This window comes from Caloenas nicobarica, chromosome 7, assembly GCF_036013445.1.
Source record: "Caloenas nicobarica isolate bCalNic1 chromosome 7, bCalNic1.hap1, whole genome shotgun sequence".
In the NCBI taxonomy this organism is placed as follows: Eukaryota; Metazoa; Chordata; class Aves; order Columbiformes; family Columbidae; genus Caloenas; species Caloenas nicobarica.
Genome location: NC_088251.1, coordinates 24469057 through 24491060, shown reverse-complemented (window position 1 = coordinate 24491060; position 22004 = coordinate 24469057). Strand labels below are relative to the sequence as shown.

Genomic DNA, 22004 nt, shown 5'->3' with positions numbered 1-22004 from the left:
TATTCATCCTTTTACCTCCTCATCTATCATTTGAAATCTATCACCAGATCTCTAGTGGGCAAATCCCCATCACAAGACTCTTCAGAGACCAACATCCATGTTATTGACGGTATTCTTATGTTCATTGCTTGAACATTATCCTTTTAACATTTCTAAAAGAGAAGCAGAGAATTGAGCTGACATGGCAGTTACAACTCTTGAGGTTTTTGTCAATATAGGACACAGTACCCTAGCAGAGCCCATGTGTACAGGGAAGGGGTAGAGTGACATCGGCCATCATATGTATGAACTGAATATCTACCTCCGCTTTGCAATACAACCTGTCCAGTACATCTCTAAAGATATGAATTCATTTAATTGTCTTGAAATTCCGCTAATTTTGACATCTAGAACTAGCAAGTAATACTTGAACTCCAAAATAGAATCTAACCTATATTGGGCAATATAATCAAAACTAACTGATCTCTTTTTACGTGCATTAAAAGGTCATGTTAAAATTACACTTGGGGCATTATAAATGTCTTGCATTGCACACATTTAGGATACATCAAAGTTTTATCACAGTCATTATAAAAATGTCACTTCAAACTATTTTTACACTAACAAGATGGTCTTCAACTGAATAAATTGCAGTTACAGGGTGGTTACCACTGGTACAACTTACATTTAATTCACAGGTTAGTACAGTGATGGATAACACAGAAGGAAAAAAAAATAATGCATGATTCAACTGTACAGTTCGTCACTAACCAGGTCAATTTATGTCATAAGTAAAAGCTGAAATGTCAAATCTACTTGGAAGTTATAAGGTAACAGACATCCCACTTGCTCCTGAAGTGCACAACCAATAACGTACTATTATTTATGCAGATAGGATAATACATTCTATTAGCCCACACTGCAACATATTTTGTCTCAAATTAGCCAGTAAATCACTATTGCAGAAGCTATTAACAATCATAAAGCCTTTTGAGTTTTACAAGGTGTTCATAATGGGCCATTCCATATGATTTATAAGAAAAACATGACTCAGCTCTTCAAATGCAACTAATCTGTGTAAGTAGGGCTTGTTATGTGACCTCTTGTTATCTTTGAGATGATATGTAAAACTTAAAGGGGTTTGGCAATCTTTCTTAATAGCAGTCAGACAAATGCAATGATAAAACAACACTCATGGAGTTTCTATTAAAAATCTGTTCACTTTTGATGAATGAGGCTTACACAGAAATGCTATATTTTAAATGGAACTTAAAGAGGTTTCAATACTAGATAAGATTAAATTCACCCACAAGTACTTTAAAGCAGGCATAAGCAGTTATGACCACCAGCTACCTGGACGTGGGGACACAGTTCCTCTAGAGATAAAATTTGTTAACTAAACTGATATCTATTTAATTACAATCAACTAAAGTCTCTGACTTTCATAAATGTGCGTTAACTTGGTGTATTTCAAGTGTTGAAGTGGTCAGGAAACACAATGTTTCCTTAACTGAATTGTGCTAAGAAGGTTTCAGAGAGGGCTTTCCTTCTGTGCAACTTCTCTGTGACGGAAATATTTGCATTATCTTGAATTTTCTTAACTTCACTTGAGATGATGTACTTTTCTGATCCTACAAGATAAATAAACTGGTTTACACTTCTAGCTTCCTCCCACCAAGTTAACACTTAGTCTTGCCTTTTCTATGTTTTCCTTGGGTTTTTATAACATTTTTCTAACATAGCTGCTCAAAGCAACCTATAGGTATGTTATTTTAAACAAAAAGGGATAATGGGCCTACTGTTCAGATTTTCCCAGTCACCTCCTCTCCACAGCTACAGCCTGTTTTCACTTCTCAAGAACAGCTGCTGTAGTTCTAGTCTAGTCTACCCACTACCTACCAAAGCACAGACCTAAGGCGATCAAAAAACAGCAGATCTCCTCAGAAACTGAATTACTGTATTTTAGAGTCAGTTAAAAAAGAGACAGAACTAAAGAAATAAAAATACCTTTTTTTAATCTGGAAGAACCTGGAGATATGATTGTACTGAACAACCTTTAGAAGTGTTCAGAAAAATGAAATTAAGGTAAATAAAAGTTAAAATCCTACACCTGCTACTTTGAAACTTACTTCCTGTAATGACCTTCGTTAGAGAATCAGATACAAATGAAAAAGAGAAAAAAAACCCAGTTAACAGAAGAAAACTCAAAGGAAATTGAGAGGAGTCAATTATAAAACTTGTAGTTAGTGGTTGCAGAATTCTCTGCAGAACATTCATTTAAAAAGTCAAATGTATGAAACTGAAAGTCTACGACATTTATATTCTTAGGGCTGCAAGAAGCACATAAACAGGGGAAAAGTTATTCTTGGAATTACAAGCTTTTCTAAAACAGCCTACGTTTCTTCTTGGGGGGTGGCAATAGGGAGGCACAGCAGAAGGCAAACTGATCAGAACCACTGTGGCTGCAAAGAAACGTTTCAGTATTACTGCATTTTCTCTCTTTTATAAAAGTACTTTCATCGTGCCCTTCTAACATCATCTTTAAGATTATTCCAAATCCTACCATTTATATGAGAGTCAATCTGCCCTGCTTTGGGAAGCAAGGACAAGTAGAAAAAAATAGAAAGTGAGATCTGAATATCTTTGTTCCAAACACAAGAAAAACACCCATGTGTGTGGTGGGAGTGGCTCTGAACTAAGGGACTGTATTCATCAACTCTCATTTAAGAGACAGTAATTAGAAGGAATGAAGATTCACGTTGCAACAATTGTTTCTCAAAGCCTCTTTCTCAGAGTGACATAGAAGGAATTTGGGACCAACATGTTCTAGATACAGAGCAGGGGAAGAGAACAAAGAGCAAGAACTGTTTTCTGGACTGTATAATCCTCAACTCAAGGGTATACTTAAAATATGGCAATACGATGGTTTCAGGAGCTACAACACTCTCATTTATCTTACTGCCAAGAGAACACTGTAAGATTTCAAAAACATACCAGAGATTCAGCAATAATAAATACATATATAACATCAAAGGAAATGGTTGCTTCAGAGGTCTGTGGTTGAATAGTTACTATAAATTGACATCCACACATGCAATGGCTGCTGTCCCTTCTGTGGCATATGTGACTGAATCGAAGTATACTTACCCTTTATATATGTCTGCAAGAATAACCATGAAGTTACGCTTCCGCTTGGGAGATTTGTCTCCAATTTTACCAGAGTTCTGTAACTATGCAAAAATAAACTTTTTTTTTTTTTTTCTCTTTATCCTAAAAGCTAACAGTATTACAAGAAATTTTCAGCCTGCTAGCATTGTTGGATCAGTAGCGGACCAACGGTTCCCAATATCACTACCCTTGATACTGGTTCACTCCACTTCTACTGTGTGCAAGTTGTCTGTGGCAAATATTCATTAATTTATAGATATCTCCATAAGTCAACTATGAATCACGAGATACTTCTGTATTAATGCCATAAAATCACTAATAGTATGTATTTGAGAAGGAAAAAGAAAAACCCAGCATTAGCTGCCATACAATCTCAGACCAGCATTGCTCCATTAGGTATGGGAGTCAAGAAAGCAGAGCTGGCTGTTGATGACCTCATCAAGGGCCTGCACACACCAGAAGCAGCTTCGACATTAACAAACATGCTAATCTGCCTCAAATCAAATAGGCAATTAGTCTCCTATTTCCATGAATTCTGAGGCAAGAATAATTTGATAGTTAGACATCAATAAACATGTTTCATGGATCTTACCACTATCTGAGATAAAGAAGTGTTCTTTTACTATCTTTTTAATGTTATTAAATAAATTCGTATCTGGCTAAATGGCCTTCATGAGTGCTAATCTTAGCTTAAAGCATTTTAATGGATTGACTCTTTCTCAGTAGCACTGTATAAATATTTATAAAGATTTCACGTGAAGAGCAGACCTTACACAGGGCTTTAAAAGACTTCTCAACATATTCAGAATCTGCAGAAAGAAGGGATTTTGTAAAGACAATGAAGCCCTTAGACCTCAAAAAACCCCTCTCAAATCCTTCAGAGTTGGTAATAGCTCACAAACATATGTCTGAATCTGCACACAAGATTTGCACCAGGGCAATGCTACCAGCCTTCCAACAGTGATATCTTACACTTGGAGGTTTCCTTATAAGATTCGCTTTTTACTTGGCCCATCTGCTGTTCTTGATAGACAGCTTTTTATACCACTAACAAAGGAAAAAGTGATTATGCTGTATTTCTGACATGTTTCTGAGTGGTGAAGAACCAACACTGAAAGTCTACATGGAAGTCAAACACACATTCCATTCTCCCTTAAAAAAAAATAAGTCTTCTCCAATACAAAATACATCAGAGAAGTAAGGATTTCTGTGAACAGTGCAGAAGAGAAAGCATGAAATCCTGTCTCCACTGATAATGCAGATTGTTTCTAGCCACTACACTGCAGATAGGATTTTACTACGGATAAAAAGGGGTGGCCTTTCAGCCTAGGCTCAGAAGTTCAGCCACAGGATAAACAAATGATTCATTTTATTCCCACTACAGCAAGTTTCTACCATTTAAAACTATTTCACCACACCAATATTATAGATGAGAAAATGATACACCAGCAATTTTAGCTCTTCTCCATCTTGAGATCAAATAGCTACCAATTTCAATTTACATGGCATATTAGTATTTCGTTAATCTATTTCTTTAAGATAGCATATGAAAGAATAACATTTTCTGCCACACAGAACAGATACATCATGTATCCAGCTAAACACTAGACCTGATAATGCAATGTTTTCATCATTAGTATCAATACAGGGGCTGGAAGAGACTACCCTCATCCTCCGTTAACTTTAGTACAGGCAAAATCTTCAGTTGAACATTTTCTCCACGTATAAGCCAAAAAAAGAGATAACCGATTTTTCAAATTTGCAATAGCTGGTCTATCTACATACAACATCTCAATATCCCCTGACTGAAAATAAACTTGAAATTAACTTCAATGAACTTTCTTCAGGATCACCAGATAGTCTAGATTACAACGTCATTGCTTCCAAGCTGTAAAACTGCAAAGAATATTAGGCATGTGCCTTGTTCTCCCAGACCACAGCAGCCCTCATGTTAGCTTCACTGTACCAGTATTACACAAGATTTATAGGACTTGAATTAGTGCATTTTAGGTTTAATGAGAGCTCCATAAATTTTCAGTAGTCCTACTATGACACTACCTCAGCCAGTGATCATTGGTTTTCCCTGCATTCTGGGCAGAAGGTAGAGGACCAGGCTGTGAAGGACAAGATAACCATTGGCTCTGTATAAAGTAGTTTTTACAAGCCAAACCATATTCCACTAGGGGTTTATCAAATCAAAAAATAGACTTCCCACTTGCCAAAATATGACCTCGAGAGGACAAACCAAGTAAGTTCTCTACCAACAACATATCTATTCATTTCTGCTTGGGAGGAGGTAGAAGCGGGGCGGGGGGGAAAGAGCACTTCACATAAAGAACATTCCTTCAGAAGTTCTCTCCAGAGAAACTGGTAAACATATGGGGAGAGAAAAAGACCCAAAAGCCATGTTGCTGCTGCCTTGAAATGAAGAAGTTGCCTTAAAAAATAATATCTCTAGTTTCATGTTCAAAAATAAATCAGGAAAATAAAAACCTTTTTATTTTTTCTTTCTTTTGCAACTATCAATGGCCTGGCAGCAATGCTTCCCAGAAAGTTAGGTGTGTCCTTTACTGAAAAACCACACACCATTCTGGCCTGGTACATGAACTCAATTTAAAGATATTTTTCTATTCACAATCTAAATTATTTTCTCGCCTTGTAAGCTTTCTCCACTATCAGAGATAAACAATAAAATCCAAAGCACTGCTATCAGTAAATTACCTGTAGAACTGCTGCTGAAAATCTTGCCAGTGCAATATTTCTTTATATTTAGAAAGTAATTGTTTCGTTGTTTTGAAACTAGAATCACATGTCCAGACATTTTAATGAATTCTGCTTTGGAAAGACTACTTGACATGGCCACAGATCTACATTTGTTTCCACTGCTCACATTGACCCAACAGACTACTCCTTCAGAGTCTACTCAACAGGAGTAAAACCAAATTCAAAGGTTTTCTTCATATGAAAGAAGAATTTTATGCCACACATACAGTGCTTTTGCCTAGTCCTGTTACAGCATTCCATCTTTCAAAATTGCATACATCTTTGACTGATTATTTAGAAGTAAGTAGCACTGTAGAGTCTTATTCAGACCATAAAGATATGAAAAATCATCACATAAGAGGAAGGGAAAAAGCTGGGGGACATTATACAAAAGCAACATAGTTATAAAGCTCAGCAGACCTGAGGCAGTGGATTAATATTGTGGCCTGTTAGACATCTCTGGAACAATACGCAATAAGAAACAAAGCCACAAAACTCCTGCCAAAATGCATGCAAAGTGAGCAAAATCTCCAAGAATAGATCTAGGACCCAGCAACACAAATATTTTATGTTTTATGTTCAACAATCCAATGGACTCGACCTGTAGCTAACTGCAAAACATGTAAGCGACATCCTGTTTCAAACTCAGGAATGTTACTTTTCCACAGAACTATGTAGAGTTTCTTCCACTTCATGCTCGATGGGCTTGACAAGAACAGCTAGAACAGAAACATTCATGGCTTCTACTACACTGTTCTTTTTCCTAGAGAGACTACTTCTCTGGTGTTAGTACCTCCACCTTTCACTTTAAAACAAACATTTAGTTCACATTTTCTGTCGGTAAGTAATAATAACAATACGCTGACTGCTTACTCATATCTAAACATTTTACATTAATTTCTAATCATTAGTGATTAGGTAGTACCCATATACCATAATGACACATGCTTAGGGGAAGATATAATAACAAAAGCAATACAAAGAGCAGAACTATTATTTCCATATAGATGCGAAACTTCACAGTGAGAATCACAAGCCGCAGTCTGGAGGCAAGATAATAGCAGGGGAAAAAACAGCAGAATGCAATAAAAGATGACTGCAGTCGGCACACTTATGCTAGAGTGGATCCACCTCCTTGTTTACAAGAATTATCAGCCACATTCACATAATACCATTGGAGCAGGATCTTGCCACCACAGCATGACTAGAGATAGTTGTATATTATTTCAAGAAAACATTTTTCTTCCTCATTCACATACTTTCTGTATATATTCACACTAATAGTCTTTTTGATAAAACCCTGCAGAAAATAATTATCTTTAATAGCTCTTCTGCAGCTAGAGCTGCACAACTGTGTGGCAAAAATAAATGGGCCTTCTACAACACCACTTAAGTCTCCAAAAGAATTACTAAAAAAAAAAAAAAAAAAGATTACAGGTTCAGTATTGCTTCTGGGGTAAAATGTATATTTGAGATAAATGTATCAAATCCCCTAAAAACTACATCCATTGAAACTTGATATTTAGGCTGATTTGCTTTCCAAATCATAAAGACAGCACAGTTGTGTACAATCTTTAAACAAGTACAACCACAGAGAAATGCTGAGAGATTTAAGAGAAATAAAAGCATGATCAGCTAGCTTGTAATCTTCTTTTCTCTTATTCTCCTCCCTATAGCTGCATTAAATTGCCTGTTGAGAACAATAACATATTTGTGCTTTTATAGGTAGAATAATTTGTATTATGTAAAGATTTGGCTAACAGAGTAAAGATGCATTCACACTGAGCTGGATTACATGCTGTTAATAATTTTCTGGATGCTCTAGGGGACCCATAATTCTGGAGGACTACAGATTAGCATTTGAATATATGCCTTGTAATACATTTCAAAGACGACTTTTAAAATTTAATTTTACCATTTTTCTAGAACCACACTAACTAGAAATCAAATAACTGAAAGCATTTTGGAGGAAAAAGTATACTGCAATCAAGTTTTTATCCCTCCCCCCACCACACTCCTAAGAGTACACAGAAAATCTGTCTCTTTCCAACTCCCACACCATTTCTATAGCTTTCATTAGAATGTCAGATATGTGATCAGGCTTGCACTACTGTTATATGCATGTCGAATAAAATGGGTAACTCAGCAAGCAAACTACAATCTGTTGTTCTGAAGAGAAGCTCAAGCTATCTAGAAAGCTGGTTTTGCTGTGGACTAGCTTCTGTTTCAGAAAGTAATCTTAAAATACCTTATTTTAATAACATTAATAAAATACTTCACATTGCAAAGAAATATACCTCAAAATATGCTAACATTCTTTTGTTATTAAGTATAAACTTCATCATGAGACCAAACTCCCATATTTCTCCTTTCACGAAACACTGAACTCTTTCGGCCACCATTCGTTAAACATTGAAATCCTTTGTAAACTGTGTATATATTTTCATAATTTCTGAATTACTTTGTACTTCAGAACAGTCCTAAAGTATATGACTCTCTAATAAACATTATATTCTCAGACAAAGTCAACTGGGCAGCATACTATAGTGTTCCTTATTTAACAAATTACTTTTCTTAGCATTATGAGGTTCACCCAAGCAAGTACACATTCACTGGACAAAATACACTTTTCATGACCTTTGGTCCTAAGTTCTAATTAGTTGTCTGGTCCCAATTGCTTACAGTGTAAACAAAGGCTGATAAACCCACATTGGCTGCATATATTTATTACATTACAACACAGCTGCCAACTGTCTAACCATTCTAATAAAAAACTATTTTCTAAGGTTTATGTTTTATTGCGTGTATGACTCCCTCATTGGTTAGCATTTTGGAGTTGTGGAAAAGGTTATGAATTTAGAAACTGACTGCATTCATATCATATTTAAAACTTAATGCTATTTTATTAAAGACATATGGGCCTCCAAAGTACACATATTAAATGTCATGTAAGAAAAGTAGCAGTTTAAATCATGGTCAAATTCATTTTTGACGTGACTCCTGAGGCTTCCCAAGATCTGAACTATTTCTTTGTAAATCTGGCAGTTTAACCACACTCATAAATCACTTTCAAAGCATATTATTTCTTAATTTTACTGCATTAGAGAGTATTTGGCCTACACAGTGAACTGTTTGTAACTGTTATGTGAACAGGGTTGTATATTTAGTCTTATAATGTGGGAAGAAAAAAAAAAAGTCTTAATTTCTCAATCCTGAATTTACTTCTTATTTTAACCCAAATGATACATTTCTTAACGAAACTTGCCAGAGGAAGATACATAGGGTAGCTGGCTGTATTGACGTAAGAAAAAACCTCATCTCCTTCTGCTTCAAGCTCATGAATCAGAAACACAAGGGCAATTGTAATTTAATCATTAAGCAAATATCCCACAGGTTATTTTACAAGAAAGAATGCCTAAGGTTTTTAAGTCCCACCAAGGTTGAATAAGAAATGAATCATCAGTGGGACAATGCACATGCATTTATTAGGTGCCTTGCTATAATGACATTTGATACATTAGAACTGAAGTATACCTTAAATACACTTAAAAATGAAATTCTTGTAACTTAAGGACAGATTCTCTGCCCGCTAAAGTCCCAAGAAACCCCAGCTCCAAAAAAGATCATTCACAGAACAAGATTCAAAGCAATGCCATTTTTGAAACATGAATAAAATTTTCTTTATTTCTCAGAGAAGTTTCTAACAGCAGAGTTAGTTACAATTTGTATGTTTTCCTATGAACAATTTATGCTTGGATGCTGTGGATAACAAAGATCAATTAGGACAACAATTTACTACAAAAGCTTTATACACTCACTAATTCCTTCAAACAGAACACCAGTCCTCAGTCACAAATGTTTTTAAGCTTTTTATCCGCACCATGAACCCCTCATTTTCCCCTGAAACAAGGATGCATAACCAAAGTAACCAAATCTTAAACGGTTTATGTTAGCTCCATCATCTATAAGATGGGCAAAATGTTCTTCAATTGAGGTTTTCAAGATATTTAAAACATTGGTCTGTAAAGTGGACAGAAGAAATTTTAGAAAGAAAAAAAGAAAATTCAAAGTTCAGAGAAATCACAACATGTGATTTTAGTTGAAGATTTAAAGTTTTAAAGGGTGCTTGGATAAGGATAAGTTTGGGTATGCCTTTCACCTAGATCAGTAAAGATTCCAAGTGTGGAAACTGACTGTATAAAGACTATTCCACTTCTCCTAAAGTCAACTGCGAATCTGTTGCAATGGCCCTATTAGGCCAAGCTATAATTAGCACTGTGTTCTGCAACCAGGCACAGAATTCAATAAAATTATTCTCCCTGTATTTTAAACATGATGATGTTAGCATCAGTTTCAACTAACATTCAGGAACTGGAACCAGAATTTGTAAGTTCAATATGATTTTAAAGGACGAGACGAAAGTGCGCTGCATCCTTTTTCTTTGACAAAGGGAGCAGTTTCAGAAACTCATTAGGCAAAAAAGTTCAGGATTTCTTACAAAATATCCCTTTGGCCTATACATTTCTGCTAAGGGTGGAGACAAGGAAAGAAATATTAGTTCTTCTCTGAAAACAAATTATTATTTTTCCTGCAATAACTCAGAAACCAGCTACAAATTGGTCATGTTCCTAGGCATTAATGAAGAGCAAATAACTGATATGCTTGAGCTTTTAGGAAGTGATCTCATCACTACCAGCTCTATGTGCCTCTTGGACCACACTGTGGCTGACGCTAGTGCAGGGAAGGATTATTATTATTCTAATGCCCTGATGTTCTCGACCTGTCAATATTTTGCAGCTCACAGTCTTTCCTGTTGTGCTAAAAGAGAGACTGGATTCAGCTGCTTAAGCATTCTTCTACTGCTGTTTTAGCCACCCTACAGTATTCTGGGCCCAGCCTCCCATGGTGGCTCCAGAAAAGCTTACATCTCCCATAGATTCTTACCTGCCACCCCTATAGGCACGTGCTGTATACTTTAGCATATCTGAAATGGCACTGGACTGCTACTTTTAGGTACTTGCATTGTTTCCAAAGTGATTAGAATATTAGCCAATACCAGGTGCATTCATTTTGTCTCCTCTTTTGTTTCTGTCCTTGCATTTCATCTATCTAATTTGACAATGGCAACACTGAAAACAATCTAGCATTCATTCCACAACAAGACGCTATATGATATGCTTGCACCACATTTTATATTATGAAGACATGGTCCTTTATCCTCCAATATAATTTAGGTCTTCACACCTGAACTTGTAACCTGCAGATCACTATAGACTGTTCTTTTTGGCGACAATCGCACTGATGTCAAAAGGAAACACATGGAAAACAAATTCCACTTCTGTAGAATCAGGGACTACAGTGTTATCACAGACATCATTAAAAATGTCATTGTGCAACCAGAACCATTTAGCTAATGGCAAGCAAACCCAAAGGATACTAGAGGAATAACAATTTGCAGAGAATGACATGTGGAAGGCACTCCATTTATTATTTGTTCATTTACTTCTTTGGTCTTGATACAGAAACTTTACTACCACAAAGTTGTCAACTATATCATAACAGAAAGTTTCACGGAAGATTTACATTAATGAGGGAAAGTAGTACTTCAAGGAAGAAAAGAAGAAAAAAGTATACAGCCATTGGAATCACAAAGATCTGGTAAAATGTTCCAAATAAATACTTCCTGTTCAGCTTCCATGCTCCCTAAGAATCAAGGAGAGGGGAAGAAGGCAGAAAGAATTAAACAGGAAATTTACAGCAGAGAAATAGAAAAGTACCATGAAATACAGAAAAATTATCCTGTAAACACTGGGGGAAGCTTTCAGTAATTTAGATCCTAGGATTTACCAACAAGAGAAGAAACTACTGAAAAGCAGAAGAGTACACAAAGATGTAATGACAACTATAATAATCTATATCATGTGATTTGCAATTATTCATTTCATGGATGTTCAACTAAGCAAGTGTTACTATCTAAAACTTTACAAACCTTCTTCAAAATATCAGTTATGTGGCAACGTAAGTTGGCGTGAAAGAACAAGTAATAATTGTGAGAGCATGATATAAAAAATTATTTAAAAGTTTAAAGAATGTTGCTTTGTATGCGAGAATCACCTTTCTAAAATCCATGCAGTATAACCTCTGCCAGGGAGGATGCCAGTGAAACTGGTTAAGGTAATATAAAATACAATGCTGTTTACATCATGATCTTCTTGATAGCATGTTGTCCTTTACTGCAAGATATGATGTTGAGAAGATCACAACAACAAATAATTTTTGTCTTAATTTGCAGTGGCCCTTGTGACCATGTTTATCTCTAACAGCTGGTGACCTTTTGATTAGTCAGCGAAACAGTGAAGCCAGGCCTTAACAGAGCATACATATACACTGCAGAGCTTGCTGGGAAAATTATATGGCATGCAATCCAATCACAGTCAAAACAAACAATAAATATAAACTCAGCCATACCAGTTCTTTCCAACTTTTGAACCATGCGGTTCACTTTTACAAAATTACAAGTGGTACCAAAGGCTCCACTTGTAATTTTGTAAAAGTGAACCACCAAAAAACAAACAAACAAACAAACCCCCCACACACAAACCACAAATATTTTATAATTGGACCTTTGTTTCATGGCTAAGAATATATATTCTAACCATCACACTTAAGACTACTGCTATTTCAACGTGAATGACTTATCGATGTAATTGAGAGTACATGAGACATATATTGCCTAAAAGTCGAGGGAAATAAAAAAAAAAAAAAAAAAAAGGAAGAATGAAAGAGAAGAAAAGGAAATGAAAGAGAAAAAAAGAAAAAAAAAGAGAAAAAAAAGGAAAAAAAAAAGGGAAAAAAAATCACCTACAGGAAAAAAAGAATATACATAAGCTAGCCCAGAGTTGTGCCACTGCCATATTAAATGCAATTTTTTTTACCAAATGCAACATATGAACAACTACCATGCTTAACAGTGGTGTCATCTGATAATGAGGTCCATTGCATCAGTTTTTCTGAAAAGAAAAACTACAGAAGAGTGCAGTGAGCTCTGCTTGTACAGTAGCGGTGTTTCCATTTCCGAAAGAATAACAACAACAACAAAACCTTATAGGATAAAATTCTAGCGATATTGATCCATTGGGAATTTAAACCAATCATGATTTTTGCCCTATTGTCTGATATCACAGTATTACATTCTACTGAATGGCATTTTGTTAAGTAGACTGAATAGGCTGACCACAAGACAAAAGCCAGCCCATATGCTTGCAGCATCTAATAATTGAAGTTTCCACAGTTACGAACTCACAAATAGAAAGGGGTGGGGGGGGAGAAGCAAGCAGCAGTAATAAACAAGTTGTCATGCCAACTTCTTCAGTTAAATTGATGTGTTAATGATATACAGTACCTACTGCCATTCATCGAAGAACCTCCAAGTGCTTACAAATATTAAATAAGTCTTACAAAGGGATCAATTTGCTCACTAGTACTGAAAGACAGACATCGTTCAGGTGCAAAGTAGCAGCTGGTTAACTAGCACACTGCAACACTACATAACAGTTTAGGGCAGAAGGTAGAGAAGAATGTCTTAGTAAATTGAGACTGCAGAGAAATCCATGGAGGCAGAATGTAATTACCTGAATTGGAATCGGGCCAGGGTTTCAGGAGTAACACCCCTTCCTATGTGAAAAGTGCATTGGGATCATTAATGGCTGAATGGACACTAGCTTTATGACAACCATACACTTTTTTTAAAGGAATAATTTTAGGAAAGAGACATCACCTTTTGCGTTCTGAATCTTCAACAGCAATTAGATACTGAAATGTAGTCCACGCAATTCCTTCCCAAATAACTAAATATATTCCACTTTTTCAAGAATTATCACCACAAGAACAAACAATGAACAGTCTTTCCCCCTACACTAACACTCACATGACCCACACGTGTCTATTCTTCCTTTTTGCCAGCTGGAACTACAGAAGGCTAAGTAAAGAGAATACAGTCCTTTGCTATTTCAGTTTGCAGCTTAGTCCCCACTGTTTAAACTTATGGCTTTTCTCTCATTTACTGACCAAGGTTCTTTCTCTCTAAACATGTGACCTGTCATACATGAAGATGCAAAATACAGCAAAAAAGCCCCAATCAACTCCTTTTAAATGTCTTATGTTGCAGATTCAGCTATTGCATGTGAGCTTCTTACCTTCCAAGCTCTGTGTAGCTCAGATTCCCATCTTCAACTCTACTATCGCAACTGTCTTTGCTTCCTCTTTGGATACTGACCCTTCTCTTCCCTCTGTTGGCTGCCTTTTCCCAAGCCTGCCTTTCAGTTTGCTTTAATGCAGCTGCCCTTGTAGGCACTTTGAAGGCAACTCTTGGCTGACTGGCCTTAGCAGACTGCTCCAGATCCTGCTACTAATTCCACCTTTTCCACGAGCAAGAGATTCCTCACGTGACGCACAAATTCACAGCCAGATCAATTTTACTGCTAGGTTTCTTCACTAGGACAACATGCTACGTAGCAAGTGCAACACTGGCCTGCTACTGATCATACACCAAGACAGTGGGATCTATTGCACAATGACTTGAATCAAACAATGAAGGCTATGGCTCCCCTTCAGAGGTACATTTAATTTTATATATAATCAAAGGGAATGTAAAAGAAGGTATCATATATTGCTAATTACTGAATTATTTCATCTAAAGCTCACATATTAGGCAACACCCAAACTAGAGTAGCACTGCTTGTTGACCTGTATCCTTATGTACTGTAACTGTATGTTCGCAGGTGCAGATATTCTCCACAGTATCACAGGCGTCTTCTATAGAACTTCATTAGCCACTTGATGAACCACCAGCTTTCTGCTTATTAGTTGAGTTTCTAACTTTTCAGTCACACTCTTAAGCCCCTTATCACTTGCACAGCTACAACAGTCCAGTTTCCCATTTTTAAAAATCTCATGTCACTAATTTATCCTACAAGTACCATGAGATGTGATAGCAGATTTTCCCTCTCAACATGGAATCAAGACATATCTATATTTTGGATTGATTTTTTTTTGCTATAAAAAATTGACAACTGCTTTAGTAACCTTTTAAAATTCTTCTGAACAAAGTATTCTTGAATTTCTGGATATCACAGCCCAAATTTCATTTCTGGATTCACTGTGATTTGTGGTGAGCTCACACACACATCCACATACCAAATAGGCAGCTCTTATTGCAGTATGACTGTCAAGGGGACATAGAGATATTCTCAGAGACAGAAAGGTAGAAAACACTATTTGATTTTTCGAGGATTCTTCTGGTCTTTTTTTTAGTACTAATTGGGTAACACAAACATACAAGAATCTAAACTTCCAAATTAATTTGGAAAAAATAAGAAAATATGGATCAGTATACCATAAGGAATCGGAAAACAGAAAGAAAAATCAAAGGTCTCCAAAGCCTTGATCACTTGTTAATGTTGAAATTTCACAATGCTTTTCTTATTTCTTATTCTGCCACAGCAATCATCATAGCTATTCCCCTGCAGGCCAAGGAAAGGCTTAGTTCAAGATTTCACGTCCCATTTTTAGAAAATAAGCAAATCCACCAGTTTAGAAAGAAAATATGCAAATGTTATTCATACACAATTATTTCATTAAAAATATATATAGGTATGTTTTCTTACATTTGTTTTGGATCACGGCATTTTTTTGGAGATAATGGGATGTTTTAAATGAAAATTTTTAAATTCTTGAACTTAGCTCTGTCAGCTTAGTTCTAGCAAATACCGCTCTTGTATCTGGACGATCCTACTCAGCAATGTTTTCTTCTAAACCGCCAGAGTGTTCATACATAGAATTATAAATTATGGCATTTTTTTCAATTCTTCTTTATCCCTAATTTTGATGAGTCATTGGAGGATAATGAGTCAATCAGGTTAAGGACTCTTGCTTAAAATACTTAAACTTTCCAAAGAGCAAAACAGATACTTCAGTGTGCCAAATAGTAGCATGACCACTATGATGTCTTTGAAGTCAATATTATTTACTGCATCACAGTCTAGGTTGGAGTCTTAAATTCATGACATTGTTCTGTTTTAGCATGTGAAATCTTGACATCTGGATGATAAGAAACCATATTATGTAGAAGCTCTCCCAAAGAGGTATCTTACTAGCTAGCAGTTCATTGAGACAATTATTCTTTACACTTTAAAGGCCCTTTGCTCTATATCTATTTCTAATGCTGCAAGTTCATAAGCCAAGATCTCTAACCCATGGTGCTGGTAAAAGGAAAAAAAAAAAAAAGTGAGTAATGCAGATGTTGTCCAAAGGTTTATCTGTCACCTTTTATTTACTTCTTAAAATCAGCCCCATTTTCCTAATTTAGAGAGGGGTGAAAAGGTCCATGCGATGCATTAGCAAAAACGCCTTGCCTAAATTCTTGGAAGCAGATAGGATATATCAATTTAAGAAAAATATGATTCTTCTTAAATAGTTAAGGACAACTAAAAAAACCCTAAAATCAATTCTAATGCCTCATCTGATATTAAGATAATTTGAAAAAGCATGTATCAGCATTAGTCAGTTTGATAAGAGCTTTTCCTATGAGCTTAAACACAAGAATACTGACTGTGATCTGAAAGCAACCCTACAGATTTTAGCTCATCTTATTTCTTAAGCTGTACTGCCTAAATATTTACTCTTCCTATCACAATAAAATAGTCTCCCTCTACGCTCCAAGTAACAGTGTGAGCAAGAATCACATAAACTCATTACACGAAACACAGAAATTATATTAGTTGCCTGTTTAAGTGTCTCCATCTTTGTTCTTTAGAGAACAAATGCTATGTCAGGTTTCATAATTATAATGGGATGAAAACAATGCATCTGAGGTGGAAAAACATTCAAAACACCTATACTGCCATCTTTTGTTGTTGTACAATTTCCTTTATACCCAGTGGACAAGATGCTCCTGGCAAAGTTGCAAGAAAGCAGAAAAACTCCACATAGTATTACATCAGTTACTTGGAAGTACACTTATGGATACCCACTGATGATTTTGTCCTATAAGCTGCAAGACTGTTACATGTGACAAAATACACGCTGCTTGCTTTTGCCACTATAAGTAAAACTGATAAAAATGTTAACCTTAAAAATGCAGTTAGCTAAAAAATAGTTGTTGGGCAGAGAGGTTGCAAAATACTGGGAAATAGATGTATTTTATAAAAGCAAGTGCATTGACCCAGTATTAAGCAATTAAATTTATATTTAAAGAGACCTACGACAGTGTGTATCAATTCATAGCAACACACTTCAGACATAATGGTTATATACACATTTTATCATCTAGATTAAATTATCATTAATGTAGACCTTTAAAATATGAAATTATGATGTGGTTTTATACATCATAATTTCATTTGTTTATTTAAATCATATGCAACGTAAAAATATGGAGTCTTAAAATGTGTTATCAAATCACATCCTGTTTTGCATCTCTAAGTTTTAAACAGTTAGAAGTACAATTCATATACCTATAAACCAAAGAAGGGTACAGTTTTAAATAATTATGTCAAGAAATTACAACTGTACTCTTTGTAGAAGCAGGGATGAATAATTACAAAGCTGGGACATAATTAAGCAATCTTGACTGTCATATTCTTCAGCTGTTTTTCTGATGTGAAGTGCTGTCATGCCCAGAAACACACTTCACACTGGACAAGCATCTTCCACTTTGATCTACACTTATGCCAGTGAAATGAGGTCATGGTCTGGTCATTAAACAAAGCTTCCTCATCTGGCTCAATGCCTCTTATCCAGCCAGGCTTGCCCAATCTTTATTAAAATCAGGCATGATACAATGTTCAATATTTTGACAAAAGAAAACACAAACATCACAGAATAATGAAGTTTAGCTCCCTTACATAGTGAGATGGAACATTGCATTGTAACATTAAACTATTTTCTAATAAATGACTGCATCTTTCCATAAGACAATCTTATCACAAACAGATGCATTTTAAACAAAGGATGAAATGAAGCAAAGCACAAGAAACTGCAGTGTTCTGTTAAAAAAAAAAAAAAAAAGGAGAAAGAAAAAAGAAAAAAGAAAGTAAAAGAGTTTATACAAAATAAAATATTTATGGCTTAGTGATGACTGGTGATTGCTAGATACTTTTAAATTTGAGTATACACAAGCTAGTCAGATGGAAATTCCTTGCTTTTATTCTCATTTTGTGTATTTTTTTCTTGGTGGGGAATTTTGCTCTCCCAAGTATTTCATGTCAAGACTAAAATGAAAACAACTCCCCACATCACAGCCTCTTTAGATCATTAGTCTGCTTTTTATGCTGAATAAGCCATACCATCTCCTGCTTATCATAATGGGAAAAAAACCCCCACCTAACTTAGGATTTTTTTTTTTTTTTTTTTTCAGAAAAAGCAAGTCTGATAGGCTCACTGTTGTTACTACATTTGGCAGAACAACATTTCCATGTGGCATCCACCAACATAAATCCTAATCCCTTCGACTCCATTCCTGTCAAGCACAGGCTGACACAGCAGCTACTACCTTGGGGCGAGGGGGTGGAAATTCTTAGGAAGTTCATGGTCAGCAGGGTCTTGTATCACTAGGTCAACGTCTTAAGTTCTTCTTCTGATGACCAATACTGGATGTTCCGCAGCCTTCCTCTTAGTTTGCATCAAGGTCTATCCTCCTCTAACTAGTTTCAGAAAGCTTTGAATATATTACCACTATCTGTCTGTTAAATTTGGCTGAAGTTGGTCAAAAATCTTAACAACTATAGGGGAGAGGAACTGATGAACGGACAGAGAGCACAAGATTCAGGAAACCTGAAGGCTGAAGAATGAAAAAACATTATGTATTCAATGTATAACATATGATAGAATTTGAAAGTACAGTTATTGTGCACACCATTTTTGTGATATATAGAGGAATGTTGCTTGTTATGGTCTTCAAGTATAGCTATAAATAGCTATATACATACATATCTGTATCTTAAAACATATGCAGAGAGGAGTCTATGAGTGTTCTCAGACAAAAACAGTTTGCATGCTTTTGTACTATATGCAAGAATATCCTTGGAAACAAGCACAAATTCAAAACCATTTTAAGAGATATATAATATCTGTTCTGCATCCAATTTAATATTTATTTTAAATTAGCCAATTCTGTAATATGTATATAATATTGTACGATGAGGGTAATTTTGTCACACCTTAAGAAGCATTAATTCATGCCATGAAAAGCATTTACAATTTTACCATCAGCAATTTGTACCAAGCCATTTATAAAGAAAAAGCCTTTAGTACGGCAATAACAACAGTAAATTTGAGCCTTCTGCAAATTTGCTGAAATAAATGTACGTTTTATCCTAAGACTTAGTGGGTAAATAATTCAAAACTATACAAAGGTTCAATTACAGATATAAAAGATAAAGATGTTATCCCTACATTTGTGAAGTAATTTACCCTTAGCTATTGACTTTAAAAGAGGTTTCATCCAGAAAAGGAACTTCAAATTTAATAAACAGACAGGTTTTCTTCTTTTACCCTATTAAGTTGGTTAAAATTCAAAAAGCACACCCTTAAATGAAAAATATAATTGCTAATAAAATTAAAATAACACTTCGCGAGATCCAAAATCTTATTAGATAAGAATTATAAAAGACCACATACGTATGCTATATCTAACACATTTCAGTTGTTGCATTTGGCCAGATTCAGCAAAGATGGTTTGCTGTGAATAAGATACCCACAACAGCTTAGAAATAAATTATTTCACTTATTACATATATGAAGCTGTAATAACTAAAGGCGTGAGTAAACAATATATCAAAGCTACGCTTGTATCAGAACTGTTAACATTTTAGTAGTTATAAACGAATCAGTCTGAATTGATTTGTTATGCACTGAAATTGTACTTGTGATAATGCATTTATCTAGCAACATTGTTATGCTACCAAATAGTGCATTTCCATAACTGCTACGTTATTATTCAGCATTATTGGAAATCCGCAATAAATTATTGATGGTACATTTTAGAGAACAAAACAGCAAACAGAAAGCAAGTAGACTGAAAACTTGAGTGGAGTTCTAAGAAAGATCTGCAGCGCTAACACACTCTGAAGCAGAGATTGCTGTTGTTGTGTGTTGATCAACAATGGAAAAATAAGGTGAAGTGGAGAATTCACATTCACAGTCTGTTTGCATCAGCAGTATGCAATATGCGCAGAGTTGATGCAAGTGGTATCAAATCTCAGATTACTGACGCTGTCTCTCTGATGTTGTCAATGCTTAATAGCAGGACACCACACCAAGGGACATCATACAAAATTAGAATCAGCTGGTCCACTAAAAGCCGATAAACATCATAAGTGTGAGCTCTGCGATAGACATTTTGTTTAACATACAAGGCGGGGGGACAACTTGTCAGAAAAATTGCATTCTTTCACAAAAGCACATCACACAGTTGTTACATATCTTCAGACAGGGTAAAAATATTCTTTTAAGCTCAGTGACACATATTAGTTACTTTGTTATATGAAACAGAGGCTGGAAACCAGAAATTTGATAAGATAACCACAGTCCATTAACCAGACGTAACAGTAAAGTTTGATATTAAACCACAGAAAAATTACTAAGGCCTTTGTCCCTCAACTGACCATGTTTACCAGTCCTTTCATTTGAAAGGGTTTGTTTGACACAGGCAAGGTTTTGGAGTTATTTTAAAACAGTGATAATGAATCACATTGTTGTTACTACTTCCATTTACTCTCCTACCTTAGCATCCTTGGGCTTAACCACTTTCATGAAGGCACCTCTTACCAAGGCTTCCTCTCTCTCCCTCCTGGTTACTTTCCGAGTATCAAGAAATTTCAGGTTTGTCAATTTGTGCAGGACAAAATATCTGACAGATAGCAAAATGCACACAGTTAAAATCAAACAATAAACAAAGACTTACAGACTAAATGACTAAAAAAATAACAGCAATAAACAGCTTTTCACCATTTTCATGAACGGAGCTTATGTAAAAAGTTATAATACTTACTCTACTCTCTCAAATGAAGCTTGTTGTAAGCTCCCCATAAACATTTAATGCTGGGTGGATCAAACAGACAAGAAAATTATCACCACGGGCATGTTTGTTCTGTATAGGTATTAGTGAGGTATGAGGTATACCCAGAAATAGAATAAATTGGAAATTGTTTGGAATTGCTAGTTTGGAAAAAGGACTTTTGAGTGACTCCAAAGATTCCACCTCATATTGCAGAAGAAAACTAGTCTGAGACAAGGGAAACTGCCAGCTATCTTCTCTGAAAGAATTCTCAGAAAACATTCATCTGCCAGCACTTCCTCAGATTTTTGTTTTATTTTCCTAAAGACACAATGATCACCACTATTAGAGACATGCGAACAGCAAATCAGCGAGGACTGTAATTTGTTTTCTACCATACATCCTAAACCACTATCTTTTGTCATGAAAGAAGCATATGTCAATGTTTAAAACAGAAGCATACAGTTTTATGAAAAATATTTAAGAATTCAAAGTTCTTGTTACTGTCCATCAGTACTATACTCTATCCTTTTTACTCGAAGTCCAGCAGTTTTTTAGCCTCAAAAAGTACCATTGGCTCCTTGCTTGCAGGGGCAAAGAACATGGCAGATCAGAAAGAAAGGGACACAATCATGGCAAATCAAAATATCTAACCACCTCAAGTGCGTGTTATTTACATTTAGTCAACCAAATGTGAAGCAGACATTGCAAGTGAGGGAAGTGCCAGACTTTTCCTGGCAGGGGGTAGGAAGGTGATTGATAATGTTCCCCACGCCTAGCTGCTTTGTGTAAAACTCCAGTCAGTCAGAGAGCCTCCTAATCATACCAATCCCTTCTGGCACTGGGAGGAAGAAATCAAAGTATTAGAAAACTCTGCATAATATAACATTTTGAAAAAGAACAACACACACAAAATTTATTTTAAAAGGTAAGAGTTATCTCAGCATTTTGTTCCCAAGACCAGATAAACATGTGAAAAAGTCTGTAAGACTCCCTTTCCACAATCAAGCAAAATTTAATGCTGCAAAAAACCTTTCTG

General features: G+C 35.6%; 1 protein-coding gene across 2 annotated transcripts in view; it reads right to left on the bottom strand.

Moving 5' to 3' along the window:
* Window positions 1-22004, bottom strand: part of LRMDA (leucine rich melanocyte differentiation associated) — a 670684-nt gene that overhangs the window by 259626 nt on the left and 389054 nt on the right. For both annotated transcript variants that reach the window (XM_065639441.1, XM_065639442.1), the window contains exon 5: window positions 20692-20818. In XM_065639441.1, the coding sequence (XP_065495513.1) occupies window positions 20692-20818 (127 nt within the window). The remainder of the gene's footprint in view (window positions 1-20691; window positions 20819-22004) is intronic.